The 14,403-nt window shown below is 54.4% G+C and overlaps 1 protein-coding gene across 1 annotated transcript in view; it reads right to left on the bottom strand.

The window, feature by feature from the left end:
* The window catches only part of GPC4 (glypican 4), a 125,253-nt gene extending 111,348 nt beyond the window's left edge, over positions 1 to 13,905 (bottom strand). Inside the window, exon 1 of the mRNA XM_054169527.1 lies at positions 13,568 to 13,905. Coding sequence (XP_054025502.1) covers positions 13,568 to 13,736 — 169 coding nt within the window. The 5' untranslated portion in view covers positions 13,737 to 13,905. The remainder of the gene's footprint in view (positions 1 to 13,567) is intronic.
* Between the last annotated feature and the right edge of the window lie 498 nt (positions 13,906 to 14,403).

Here is a 14,403-nt window from a genome sequence, read left to right as displayed (position 1 = left end):
CCCAGCGATGCAAGCCCCCTTCCCTTCCTCTCCTTGGCAACAGCAAGCTGTGAGCTCCCACGCCTGGAGCCGGGGACGGGAGGCCAGGCCAAGCTCACAGCCCTGGCGCCGCCTCCCTGCCCTGGCGCAAGCACCACAGTGTGTAAACCCAAACCAGCAGTGATTGCAGGAGAAGAAAGCAATCTCATTACCAGAGCTAATGAAAGCCCACCACAATTATCATGTAAACAGCCCCGAATCATTAGCAGACACTATCAAAGCCATTTTTGCCCCCACTGAGAAGGGAAGCCTACAATCCTGTGGCACCCTCAGCACTGCCTCCAAACTGAGCCAAAACTCAGGAGGAAGCCTGTTTGTGTCCCTCCAGTTCAACCCAAACCAGTGGCACCACTCTGACCTCTGATCTGCATGCCAGGTTTCTGCCAGCTGCTTGCTCTGCTCCCAGTACCTCTGCACCGGCACTGCCACCAGTGCCTCACTGCTTTGGTGCCACTGGGCACCCTCTGCTCCCCCTGGGCACCCTCTGCTCCCCCAAACCTGCCAGCCCAAAGGTTAGCAGATGGGCCAATAAAATAAATGAAATCCACCCTGCACATCTCAGGGCAAAGGTAAAGCCTGCCCAGGTGCCCACATGGAGCTGGCAAGGGAATGATTTTCCATCAGGCCTATAACTATGCTAGTGCCTTTGATCACACAAATGCCCTCCTCCCATGCGAAGGGGCCAGGGCAAGCCAGGGAGGGTGCAGGAGGTTATTTTTCCCTCCCTTATTGCTATCACAGCAAGTCTGTCCCTATCACAAATTTCTTCCTAATAGCACTCACTACAGCTGGGCCAAGCTGCTTGCTCTTTAATCTTGCTGGAGGGGGGAGGGAGGGGGTGAACATTTCTCTCTCAAGCAAGCAAGCAAGCAAGCTCCCTTGTAAAGAAGACACTGCCAGCCACTTGCCTATCAAGACACTCAAATGAGATCCTTGTGTTTGTAGGAAAAGCCAAAAACACACCAAACAACAACCTGCATGTCAGCCCAGTAAAAATCCTGCCTCTGCCTTCAGGTTCCAAGAATGCTGAATCAAAACAGGCTCTGCTCTTTAAGAAGAGGAAGAGTACAAGGTGGGGGGGAGACCAAAAAGTTTGTATTAAACCCCATGTAATCTTTTGAAAACATCATTATTAGAACCTGGAGCACCAGCCAAGAGTGATTTATCACCCCCTGTCATCACAGCCTGCAATACAGGGCTTTTTATACCAAACTGTCAATGCTACCACACTGAAGTCCCAGCTCGTAATGTCTTAAAGCTGGCCCTTCAGTGCCAGCAAATCCTCCAAACCCCAGGGATTTGGGGGTCTGGGGCAATGCTGCCCCTCCAGTAGATCCTCTGAAATATCCAGGGATTTGGGGGGCCAGGGCACTGCTGCTTCTCTCTCAGAGCCTCTGCAAGACTCAGGGATTTGGGGGGCCAGGGCACTGCTGCTCCTCTCTCAGAGCCTCTGCAAGACTCAGGGATTTGGGGGGCCAGGGCACTGCTGCTCCTCTCTCAGAGCCTCTGCAAGACTCAGGGATTTGGGGTCTGGGGCACTGCTGCTCCTCTCTCAGAGCCTCTGCAAGCCTCAGGGATTTGGGGTCTGGGGCACTGCTGCTCCTCTCTCAGAGCCTCTGCAAGCCTCAGGGATTTGGGGGGCCAGGGCACTGCTGCTCCTCTCTCAGAGCCTCTGCAAGACTCAGGGATTTGGGGGGCCAGGGCACTGCTGCTCCTCTCTCAGAGCCTCTGCAAGCCTCAGGGATTTGGGGGTCCGGGGCACTGCTGCTTCTCTCTCAGAGCCTCTGCAAGCCTCAGGGATTTGGGGGTCCAGGGCACTGCTGCTTCTCTCTCAGAGCCTCTGCAAGCCTCAGGGATCTGGGGGGCTGGGGCACTGCTGCTTCTCTCTCAGAGCCTCTGCAAGCTTCAGGGATTTGGGGGTCCGGGGCTCTGCTGCTCCTCTCTCAGAGCCTCTGCAAGCCTCAGGGATTTGGGGGTCTGGGGCACTGCTGCTTCTCTCTCAGAGCCTCTGCAAGCCTCAGGGATTTGGGGGTCTGGGGCACTGCTGCTTCTCTCTCAGAGCCTCTGCAAGCCTCAGGGATTTGGGGGACAGGGCACTGCTGCTCCTCTATTAAAGCCTCTGAAACATCCAGAGATTGAGGGATCTGGGGCACTGCTGCTCCTCCATCAGAGCCTTTGCCAGGGGACCAGCAGTGTAGGGCGATGTGACCCGACACCAAGCACCCAGCACACTACTTCCAAGCAGGAGGATGTTGTAAGTCAGTGTGGGTAAACAATTCCCCAAAGGTTAGTTCAGCTTCTTTCAAAAGGAAAGTCAAGAGGCTGGAAAGGCCTTTAGGCTTTAACTACCATTTTCCACTGCAGAAAGGGTTCCCTCAAGAGGCTGTGCCACGAGGTGCCCGAGCAGCCAGAGCTCCCTGCAAAAGAGGGGGGAAAAAACCAAACCCCAACAGACACCCTGACATTTTGGGGTTTCCTGTTGAAGTTGTTAACTCCAACTCCAATCACCAGCAATTCCTAGAATAGGACTACAAAACCACAAGAGGTTAAAAGTGACTGCACATGTTGACTTCAACTAACCTAAGCGTGACACTCTCCCTGCCCCCTCCCCAGGAAAGGAGCAGCTATTGGATGTTGTGGTTCTCTAGAAACTCAATTAGCAAAGCCAATTTCCTATGAGCATTGGGAAAAAAAAAAACCCAACCACCAAAACCCAGCAAACAAAGTGGGGGGGGGGGAAACCCACCCCAAACAAACAAAAAGAGGCAGCAACAACGCTGACAATGTGCAAGGGGCACAGCTGCCTCCCCCCAAAGCGGCAGGCGGTGTGCGAACGGTCCCTCTGCCCGCAAAAATGCTGAAACATACTTGAAACATTTCATCATTGTTTGCTCCCATCTGAGTTTGCTTAAAACCCAGACGAGCCTCAGCTTCCAAATTGGAAACACTGAGCGAGAGAGAGATTCCTTCAAAATCCTTTGCTCAGGGCAGCTCCTCTCTGCTGACCTGTACCTTTCCTACCCCCCAGACGGAGCCAAGTCCCTCCGCCAACGCACGCGTCCCAGTCCGCCGGACGCTGAATTACCTCAAGTCACAGAAATCCTGAGCAGAAAAGACTGGAAGTGAACAGATCCCTCTCTTTCTTTGCTTAGAAGATGAACAAAAATTAAAAAGAGAAGCATTTCTTGGAAAAAGGAAAAAAAAATGGATATAAGAATCAGGCAATGTCTTACACGGGCAAAGAGCAGGCAGGAACTGCACAAGGCGAGCGGCAGCAGCCCTCTCACACTTCAAGTACTGGGTTCAGTATTGGGCCTTCAGTCCAAGAAGGACATTAAGGGGCTGGAGGGTGTCCAGAGAAGCCAGGGAAAGTGTTTGGAGAACAGGGCTGGGGAGGAGCAAGTAATGGAACTAGCCTAGAGGTGTTCAAGGCTAGGTTGGACACAGCCTTGAGCAACCTGATCTAGTGGAAGAGGTCCCTGCCCATGGCAGGCAGGTTGGAACTAGATGGTCTTTAAAGTCTCTTCAAATTCAAACCATTCTCTGATTCCATGAACTGGGGTTTTTCAGTCTGGAGAAGAGGAGGCTGAAGGATGACCTACATTGCTCTCTACAACTACCTGAAAGGAGTTGGAAGCCTGGTGGGTGTTGGTCTTAGTAACAAGTGATAGAACAAGAGGCCTCAAGTTGTACCAGGGGAGGGTTACATTGGATCTTAGAAGAAATCTCTTCACTGAAAGGCTTCCCAAAGACTACAACAGGCTGCCCAGGGAGGTGGTGGACTCCCCATCCTTGGAGTTGTATCAAAGAGGCAGAGATGTGGTGCTGAAGGACATAGCTTAGCACCAGCCTTGGTAGAGAGAGAATGGTTGGACTTGATGATCTTAAAGTGCTTTTCCAACCAAAACCATTCCATGGTTCTATGAAGGAGGCACTACAATCCTAATTTCACACTACAATCAACACTGGGCAGCCTTTAACAGAGGCTGATCCCATCAGTAGGTACACACACACACTTCTCAAGCACCATCTCCAACCTTACAAACAACAGACTTTGCCAGGAAGGCGAGACACCGCTGCCCTTGGGGACCACGACCCCTTCCCCATCCCACCTCACCCCTCTTCCAGGCCCCACAGGGACGTTAGATGAACCCAAACCAGTGAGGAAGAGAAGCCTACAATGGCCATTTGCAAACAGAAAGCACCATTCTAAGAAAACCCATTGAGAGCAACACCCTTGCAGGGCCAAATAACCTGCTGATGGCCTGCCACACATCTGAAGCCTCTCCGACATCTCCTCACCAGCTCCATTCTGCCCATCACACTGCTTTTATCCAAGTACCTTTCCCACACCAGGAAAACGCAAACAAGAAGGAAAACAAAGGAAAAACAACCCAGAACAAACACAGTGCTTCAGCCACAGCCTCTGCAGGGCAAAGGGGCAAAAAAAACAACCCACCCACGGACAGCCCAAAATCTCTGCCATGAAGGCCAAACAGTTTTGTGAAACACTACCATTTTGAAAGTGAGAAGCAGGGAAGATGGGCTTAAAAAAAACCCCAATGATTCCCCTTTTGAATTAAAAACCTTGGAAACTTGATAAATAAATAAATAAATAATGCAATTAGCAGCTTTCTTCCCAAGATGCACAAATCCCAGCGTCCAGCACAAATTGCTTCTTCCAGGGCACCAGAGGAGTTTGATATGGGGGGTGGGGGGGGGGGGAGAATATCTTGGAGCACAGAAAGTAATTTAGGTAGCAAGGGGGAAAAGAAATAAAAAGAAACAGTTTTGCAGGGTCTTCACATTGCTTAGCAATGAGAGAAGGAAGTTATCTTCATAATCTCCAAAGAAAGAGAAAGCAGAAGGAATGCGAGGAATGCGAGGAGGTTATTGCCCCGGAGACCGAGGCTGGCAGCCCGAGGAGATGCACACCCTGACCTCTTTGGCTAACAAGAATTTCCTCCCCCAGAAGAAAAAGAAAAAGCAGGCAGAACAAAAGCAAAGAATCAGGTCCTGGAGGGTTGCTCCTTTTCTGGGAGGAGGTGAAGGATTTTAGCAGATGGGATAATCCTGATGCTCCTTGTTGGCGCTGCCCAAACCTGCAGTTTAGGGAGGAGAGCAGGAGAGAAGGTGTGAGGGACTGCACCTCCATACCCTCACAGGATCACAGGCTCACAGAATGTCAGTGGATGGAAGGGACCCAAAGAGATCATCAAGTCCAACCCCCACTGCCAGAGCAGGACCAGAGAATCCAGCACAGGTCACACAGGAATGCATCCAGACAGGCCTTGAAAGTTTCCAGAGGAGGAGACTCCACCACCTCTCTGGGGAGCCTGTTGCAGTGCTCTGTGACCCTTACAGTGAAGAAGTTCCTCCTCCTGTTGAGGTGGAACCTCCTGTGCTGCAGCTTACATCCATTGCTCCTTGTCCTATGACAGGAAGCAAGTGAGCAGAGCCTGTCCCCTCCCTCCTGACATCCAGCCCTCAGATATTTATAGACATTTATTAAATCCCCTCTAAGTCTTCTCTTTTGCCTCATGTCCATAGAGGTCCCATGGGCAGCACCCCTGGCCTTAAACAGGTACACATGGAGGGGACAGGAGGTGAGAACCACATGTTCAACACCTCTTGAGAAGCACTGGCAGTCTTCCATCCACACAGGCTCTAGGGTGCTTCCAGGGCTGGCAAGCAACTCACTGCACATAACCAGGATGAAGGGGTCTGCACAAGCCACCAGCTAACACCACACAACAGGCTAACACCATGGACATCACTACCTCAACCTGGGCCCCTCTGTCACAGAGGTCCCAGCCCACCTGGGCAGGCGCCAATCATGCTTCCAAAACAGAGGATGCTAGTCTGGGACCTTCTTCCATTAGAAGCATCTACAATAGGTATATTGCTTGCATGCAGCACTTCAGTCTGAACTTCCTTAGTTCTGCAGGTATCAAACACCACCGTGGAAGGGAGAGGCAGAGACCTCCCCCCTTTGGGGACAGGCTGGGGGAGTTGGGGCTTTTCAGCCTGGAGAAAAGAAGGCTCTGAGGTGACCAGTACCTGAAGGGGGCTACAGGAGAGCTGGGGAGGGACTTTTTGACACGGGCTTGAAGTGATAGGATGAGAGGCAATGGCTTTGAGCTGGAGGATGGGAGATTGAGACTGGAGATTGAGAAGCAATTTACAGTGAGGGTGGTGAGACCCTGGAAGAGGGAAGGAGGCGTTCAGGTCTAGGCTGGATGACACCTTGAGCAACCTGGTCTCATGGGAGGCATCCCTGCCCAGAGCAGGGCGGCTGGAACCGGATGATCTTCAAGGTCCCTTCCGACCCCAACATTCGGCGATTCTGTGAGACCCAGAGCCTTGCTGCCGCGCCGGCCTCGCCCTGCCGCCGCTTCAGCGAGAACCCAAAGCCTGTTGACACACGAAAAGCCCCAGAAAATCTCCCTGAACCTACAAAAACGGCGCTGAAAACATTGCGCGGCGCGGGCCGGGCGCGCTGTGTACACACGGCTATTCAGCCCCTTACAAACCAGCCAGGCGCCTAAAGGAAACATCTGATAATTAAGGCGATTTTAACAATAGATAATAATTTGACTATGAATTGCACGGAATGCAATGACTGCTTATTCTGGCAGGGAGAAAAAAAAAAGAGGGGAGGGGGGGGAAAGACACAACAGAACTTGCTATGAAGCGGCTGCCAAGGAAAACGATACTCCCACTCAGCCCGGACCTCTGCGAGCGCCGCGCTGCTAAACCGCTGCCGGCTGCTAGGACACGGCGCCGCTGCCGGCTGCTGCTGCTGCTGTCGAACAAAACCCCGCGCCGCAGATCCGCGGGGAGAAAGCAGAGTCCCAGGAGAGGGGTGGCCGGAACCCCCGCCGAAGCCCGGGGGGGCCGCCGCCGGCTCTTCGCCAACGCTTTGCCGAGCCACGTAGCCGCCAGCGCCGGATGCCAGGCTGCTCGCCGGTGGCCTGCGGGCAACTTGGGACAGGCTGCCAGCTCTCCCCCCACCCCCCCTCCTCCCGCTGTTTCCAGTTGCTAAATGACATTAGAAGCAGCTAAAAATACTTCAAGCGAGTCTCTCGTTTACTTTTCCATGCCAGCGCTTGGCGTTTGCCGAGAGGACGTTCTCCGACGGTCACCTCCCCACCCACGGGTGGTCAGGCAATTGCTCCGCTGATGAATGCCGTGCAGGAGAAACCACCCTGCTTGCCACCGACCTGTGCCTTCACTGGACTGAAGGCACTTGGAAGAGCTACAGCTGGTGGCCAGGTCGTTCCACACCTTCAGGTGGCTGGTGAGGAATCATAGAATCGGAGTTGGAAAGGACCTCAAGGATCATCTAGTCCCAACCCCCCTGCCATGGCCAGGGACACCTCACACTACAGCAGGTTGCTCACAGCCACATCCAGCTTGTCTTTAAAACCTCCAGGGATAAGGCTTCCACCACTTCCCCGGGCAGCCCATTCCAGTGTCTCAGCATTCTCATGGGGAAGAATTTCTTCCTAACATCCAATCTGAACCTACCCATCTGTGTCACAGAATGGTAGGGGTTGGAAGAGATCTCTGGAGATCATCCTCCCAAAGCAGGACCACCTAGGGCATGTCCAGGAGTGTCTCGAAAGCGTCCAGAGAAGAAGACTCCACAACCTCTTTGGGCAGCCTGCTCCAGGGCTCCAGTGCCCTCACACCAAAGAAGTTTCTCCTCATGTTGAGGTGGAACCTCATCTGTTCCAGTTTGTAGCCATTGCCCCTTGTCCCATCACAGGACATCACTGGAAAGGGACTGGCCCCTTCTTGACACCCACCCTCTAGATACTTGTAAGACCAGGTATTACTCAGTTCTTCTCATACCCCAGTGAGCCCAGAAGCTGCCTAGCACAAGTTGACTGAAACAGGCTCAGCAGTGCCAGACGGCACAAGGAGCACATCCGGGATGAGATCCAGATACTTGTTTCTCAGCTGGAAGAGGCTGCATGGAGAAGCCTGTAAAAACTGAAGAAGTGTCTGCTGACCTTTTATCATTAAACCAGAAGAGCAGCCTTCCTGATTGACCCAAGGTGGCACATCTGGGAGGAGCGAGCAGCAGGACACCTCTGCCAAAGTGGTCTTGGACAAAAGCACAAGCCCTGTGAGGAGAGGCTGAGGGAGCTGGGGTTGCTTAGCCTGGAGAAGAGGAGGCTCAGGGGAGACCTCATTGCTCTCTACAACTTCCTGAAGGGAGGTTGTAGCCAGATGGGGGTTGGTCTCTTCTCCCAAGCAACCTGCACCAGAACAAGAGGACACAGTCTCAAGCTGTGCCAGGGGAGGCTTAAACTGAATGTTAGGAAGAAAATCTTCAGAGAGAGAGAGAGCTTGGCCATTGGAATGTGCTGCCCCAGGAGGTGGTGGAGTCACCATCACTGGAGGTGTTTAGGAGGAGACTTGATGGGGGGGGCTTGGTGCCATGGTTTAGTTGATTAGATGGTGTTGGACGTGATGATCTTGAAGGTCTCTTCCAACCTGGTCTATTCTATTCTATTACCCCATGAGTCCAAAAAGCTAACAGCCAAGTGACTTCCTCTGTCATGATGAGAGCCACTCTCCCTTGCTCCTAACAGGTAAATGCAGCTATTACATGAACTGGGTTTAAACAGAGGCCAAGAGCCCATCCAGCATCTTCACTACTACTGCTTGTGCCCAGCTCCCTGCAGAGGTGGGCTCCAGGCTCACTCTGTGCTCATGCCTAGCAGGGCAGCTCCCACTGAGCCTGCCTCCATGCCACCACAAAAGCAAGGCAGCAGGGAAAGGGAGGGAAGGCATTGCACCGCTGCAGGACATTGGCAGGTTAACTGATAAGGCTTCCCACCAACAGCCAAGAGGTTTTTTGCCTTTTCAGTCCAGGAAAAGAAGCATCTATTTCTTCCAATTAGCAAGAAAAGGGCAGGAATTTCCATCCGTTTAACACCTGAGGGCAAGAAGGAACCTCCTGAAAGAAACAGTTGGGATTTCTTTGTTTTGAAATCACAGCCACCTACTGTGGGTCTCCGGATGCCACCTCTGGCTTTGCATTTCATTCTGCAGCCTCACCAGACCGGGTAAGCAATGATCACTCCCAGGCAGTTCTGCTCCATCACCCAGAGACACCTGGGTTCAGTAAGGTAAGAGGCTTTCCAGGTAGCATCCGAACAAAGTGAGCAGTTACAGGCTGTAGGACCAAGACCTTCTTGAGACATGCCCTTTCCTTAGGAAACTTTTCAAGTAACCTTAAAAGCAGTTTTAGAGGCTGGTACTCTCCCCACACCAAATACTCTCTATATATTACCAAGAGTCAAGTTTCACACATCAGCCATAGAATCACAGAATTGATAGGGTTGGAAGGGACCTCAAGGATCATCCAGTTTCCACCTCTCTGTCAAGGTCAGGGACACCTCACACTACAGCAGGTTGCTCACAACTACATCCAGCCTCGCATTAAAAACCTTTATGGAATGAAGCTGGAGGTGGGGAGATTCAGGCTAGAGGTGAGGAGGAAGTTCTTCCCCATGAGAGTGGTGAAGCCCTGGAATGGGTTGTCCAGGGAGGTGGTTGAGGCCCCGTCCCTGGAGGTGTTTAAGCCCCGGCTGGATGAGGCTCTGGGCAGCCTGCTCTAGTGTGGGGTGTCCCTGCCCATGGCAGGGGGGTTGGAACTAGCTGATCCTTGTGGTCCCTTCCAACCCTGACTGTGATACCTCCAGGGATGAGGCTTCCAACACCTCCCTGGGCAATCTGTGCTAGTGTCTCACCACCCTCATTGGGAAGAACTTCTTCCTAACATCCAATCTGAGTCTACCCCTCTCTAGCTCTAGAGGAGCAACAGCAGCTAGACTGCACCTCACCACTGCCATGAGCTCTGTATCCACCCCAGGGCTACGGGTGCAGAAGCTGCTGAAGATCACTCGGATACAAGGTGTCAGAGGGCCGTGACTTAGGTAACACTACTCTGCAGATCTGGAGCAGCAAGTCTGTCTTTATACCTCTAACACCAAGCCAGCATAAAAGGAAACAGTTTATGCATTCCACGCTGCAAATAACACATTTTACACCTCTTACCAAGCAAGTGACGAGCTGACCTGCTGCACACCTCTCTGAGAAATGTCTGTGCACTTCAGCAAGACAGAACCTGCCATTTATGCATATTCTAATTGCATCCTAAACCTAGTCTAAACAAATATTAACTTGAACTTCTAGGTAATTACAGACAAGCCAGAGCCCTTTAATGTGACCGACACAGCAATGATACAGATAAAGAGATTGCTGGAATGGGCCCTTTCTTGAAAGGAAAGGAAAAAAACAACAGCAGACAAACAGCTGTACACACCTGCTGCTCCAGGAAAAGATAAACACGGCCAAAGTCCACAGCAGATGCTGCTAAACCCCGGAACAACTCCCCGGCCCGTCCGGTGAGGAGTTTCACCTGCTGGCATACAGCTGGGTGTAGGGGCACGTCTGCCCACGCTGCCCAGCTGCTTCACTTTGGCAACTCAAGGCCAACATCCTGCAAGACCAGCAAGCCCTGCTTTGCCAGGAAAAGAAATCACTACGCTCACAGAAACCAATCTGCCACAGCTTTTCAGCCACTTTCCGGGGGAACGTGCTAGAAAGTTTCCGTCTGCGCACCACGACGTGACGCACTTCTCTAAGGGAAGGGCAAGAAAATATTGCCCCAGAATAGCACAAAAATCTAAAGAACTCTGTGGTGGACTCCAGACTCGAGTCCATGCCAGCAACAACCATGTTTCCATACATTATCCTGCCAGCACCACAACCTGTTGAACCCTCTCCAGCCCAGCCGGTGGAAATCACCCGTTTCCACCAACACCCCAATGGGGTCCTCGTCCAAGTAGAGAGCTCTTTCCCATACTCATTTATCTCGTTCTCAGCGATTAGCCAGGCTCCCAGCTAACTGCCTCCCCAGCTCCCTCACTCACCTGAAGGAAAACACAGCCACTATCACCTGAAACGCCAACTGAAATCAAAGCTCTGGCAAGTGACTCATTTTCCCAGGCGCAACACACGCCAGGGACCTTTCACCCTGGTGTCAGAGCTCGGCCTCCAGCCTTATCACAGATGACATTTCCCATCCAGCCCACAGTTCCCTGTGCTGAGCCTACAAAGACAATGGCAGGTGAAGCCCCACCTGCTCAGAAAGTTGGAAAGCAGCAGTGGGATGAGCAGTTAGTGGCTTGCCTGTCTGCATCCGTCAGCTGAGTGGCAAGAGGGGAGACCCAGAGCCTCTGAACACCACACATACCCACCCCCCAAAACCACAGGAATCCACAGGGGGACGTGAAACTGCAGCAGGTGTAGCACCCCACCTGAGGTTTAAATTTAAGCATAGTCACGCTTGAGGTACACCACACTTCAAAGCTGCGCACAGCAAACCTCCTTTAAAGGCTTCTACCACCCTCTCTGAAACACCCCTGTGGAGCAAGATGACGCTCAAAACCTAACTTTGCAAGACCTGTTGCTTTCCAAACACCCCACGGCCCTGGACCAAGCCCCATAAGCCAGCCAACGTTTTCAGCCTGGCGGTGCAGGAAGCCCTGCTTTTGTACCAATAATCTTACCTTGCTCATCACATTTCTCTGACCCCGCATTTCAAAAGCCCGGGGTCAAACCGACCGCAGCTTCAGCGCCTCGGATGGAAGGGCCGTCAGGATGATCTACTCCCGACGGCCTCTAAAGCTCACCAAAGCCATCGCAAACGAGGGATAAACTAAGGACTAGGCGACTCCTGCCCAGTGCTTGGGAAGCCTGCTTCACATCCTGATCCTACACCAACGAGGGCTGGACGCAAATCAAATTCCAGCCTATTTATTAGGGCCCGTTTTACGAAGCAGGGAGGGGGTGAAAGGGGCGAGAGTATTTTAACTGCAAGCAGTCAGACGTTTCTCATTAAAATATTTTCTTGGAGGAGTAAACGGGCCTGCAATTTGATTCAAACAGATGGAGGCTAAAGGCATATCATTAGCCTGACAATATAAAAGCACAACCGACTGAAATCATTTTAGTTTTGTCAGTGAAAAGGATAATGTATGCATATCTGGAGGGCACACCAATGGTAAAGATTACCCCCAGCTTCTATCCTCGCCGTCTAAAGGTATTTACTTGGGGTCTGTCTGTGTTGTGACAGTGTCCTAGACCGAAATGAATGCCTCTAACACTCCACATTTTTGAGCCATTCAGTCATGCATTTTTGTTATTGTTGAAAAGTAGTGCGAAATTGCAGTGCATGAGCTGGAGTCCTTGGTGGTCTCCGAGGATTCCAGCTAAAAAGGCACTTCCTTTGTTCCGCGGAGAATGCGGTCCAGTAGGTCATTCAGAAGGGGAAATAAAAGCAGCGGCCCTGGGAAGGAGATGAAGGATGAAACAAAAAGAATAAAATGTTTTGGGTGTGAGCACATTAGCTACCATTTCCTACTGCTGCCGGCTGCGAGCACTCCTGTCCCCGGGATGCGCAAGTACCTCGGGACGAAGGTGGAGAGGGGGTGGGGGGGAGAAGGAAAAAAGAAAGAAAGAAAAAATAAACGAAAGAGGCCAAAAAAAGGGACAAAATAAAGAAGAAGAAGAAGAAGAAGAAGCAAAAAAAAAAAATAAAAGCCATGTCCCAGTCCCTTCGCCGGCAGCCCGCCGAGCCAAGCGGCACCAGGGCGGGACGGGGCCGCCCGCCGCCGCCTCACTCCCCGCCGGGGAGAAAGGCAGCCCAAGGGCAGGCAGCGCCCGCTCCGCCGCCGCGCACACGGCCGGGGAGCGGAGCCGGCAACAGGCGCGGTGCCGCCCGCCGCCCCGCCACCGGGGGCAGCCCCCTGCGCGCCAGGCTCCGGGCAGCCGCACCGGGTCCTACCGAGAGCCCTGGCAAACCGCGGCGGGATAAGCGCCGAACTCGGAGGCGGCGAACGGAGCTGGGCCGGCCGCTCCGAGCCCAGCTGCGGGGCGGAGAAGGCGAACCGAACCGAGCCAGGCCGGGGACCCACAGCCAAGCTCTGGCTGAGAGGGAAGGCGAACCGAGCAGGGCCGGATGCCCCGAGCACAGCTTTGGGGGAGAGGGGAGGCAAACCGAGCCGCGTCGGGCCAGGCGCTCCGAGCCCAGCTCCAGCGAAGCGAACCGATCCAAGCCGAGCCGAGCCGGGCGCCCCGAGCCCAGCTCTGGGGTAGAGGAGGCAAACCGAGCCGGGCCGAGCGCTCCCAGCCCAGCTCCAGCAAAGAGGAGGCGAACCGAGCTGAGCTGAGCCAAGCGCTCCGTTCCCAGCTCCAGCAAAGGGGAGGCGAACCGAGCCAAGCCGGGTCAGGAGCTCCGAGTCCAGCTCCAGCAAAGGGGCAGGCGAACCCAGCCGAGCCGGGCACCCCATGCCAAGCTCCGGCGAGGGGCAGGCGAACCGAGCCGGGTCGGGCCATACCCCGCTGTAAGGACAGAGCCGGGCCGGGGGTAATCCGGGCGCACACCCCGCGCTTCGCGGGGCCGGGCCGAGCTCGCACAAAGGCGGCGGCGCTGATCACGACTCACCGCTGATCTCGTAGCTGGGCGCTTCGCTCTGGCTGAAGCCCTTGGCGGCGTAGTGCCTCCGCACTTCGGAGCAACTTTTGGCGCGGGGCTCGGCGGCCAGCAGCAGCGGCAGGCTGAGGGCGGCTAAAGTGCAGAGCAGGGGCGGCAAGCAGCCGCGCCGCCGCGGCATGGTGCAGGGCGGGCAGGGGCCGCCGTCGGGGCCGGGCGAGAGCGGCCCGAGGCCGGAGCCTGCCCTCCGCCGAGCCTTGCCCCGCCGCGCAGGAGCCGCGCCCGTTACCGTGCACCCCGCGCTGCTGCTACGGCTCGGCTGGGCCGGCGTGCGGCGGCGCTCTGGAAACTTGGCCCGGCAGGAAGCACATGGGGTGGAGGTGGTGGAGGAGGAGGAGGGAGGGAGAGAGGCGGGGAGGGCGGCAGCCAAGCAGGAGCGCGCAGCGCCAGGACAAGCCTCTGCAGCCCCCGGGAAAACCAGGAGCTGGGATCCGCCTGCCCAGCGAGGCGGAGCGGACTGCGGGGCTGTCTGCACCCCCCGCCCCCGTCCCCTCTTCAGACCTGGCATGCCCCCGAGCGGTTTCCCCCGACCCGGAGTGGGCCGTGTTACGGCCGCGTCCCGCCGGCAGCCCAGCCCGGGACGGGCTCTGCCCGCGGGCACTTTGCCACCAGGCTGGCGACTCCCTACTCCTCACCTTTGAGTCACACAGACATTGGATTTGGAAAAGACCTCTTAAGAGTCCAAGCATCAACCACCATGTCCACTAACCCATGTTCTGAGCTGCCAGGTCTGTTTTGGACACCTGTAGGTCTGGTGACTCCACCACCTCCCCGGGCAGCCTGTTCCA

The sequence above is a fragment of the Dryobates pubescens genome, chromosome 18, assembly GCF_014839835.1.
Source record: "Dryobates pubescens isolate bDryPub1 chromosome 18, bDryPub1.pri, whole genome shotgun sequence".
Classification (NCBI taxonomy): domain Eukaryota; kingdom Metazoa; phylum Chordata; class Aves; order Piciformes; family Picidae; genus Dryobates; species Dryobates pubescens.
This window is presented reverse-complemented; position numbering and strand designations above follow the sequence as displayed.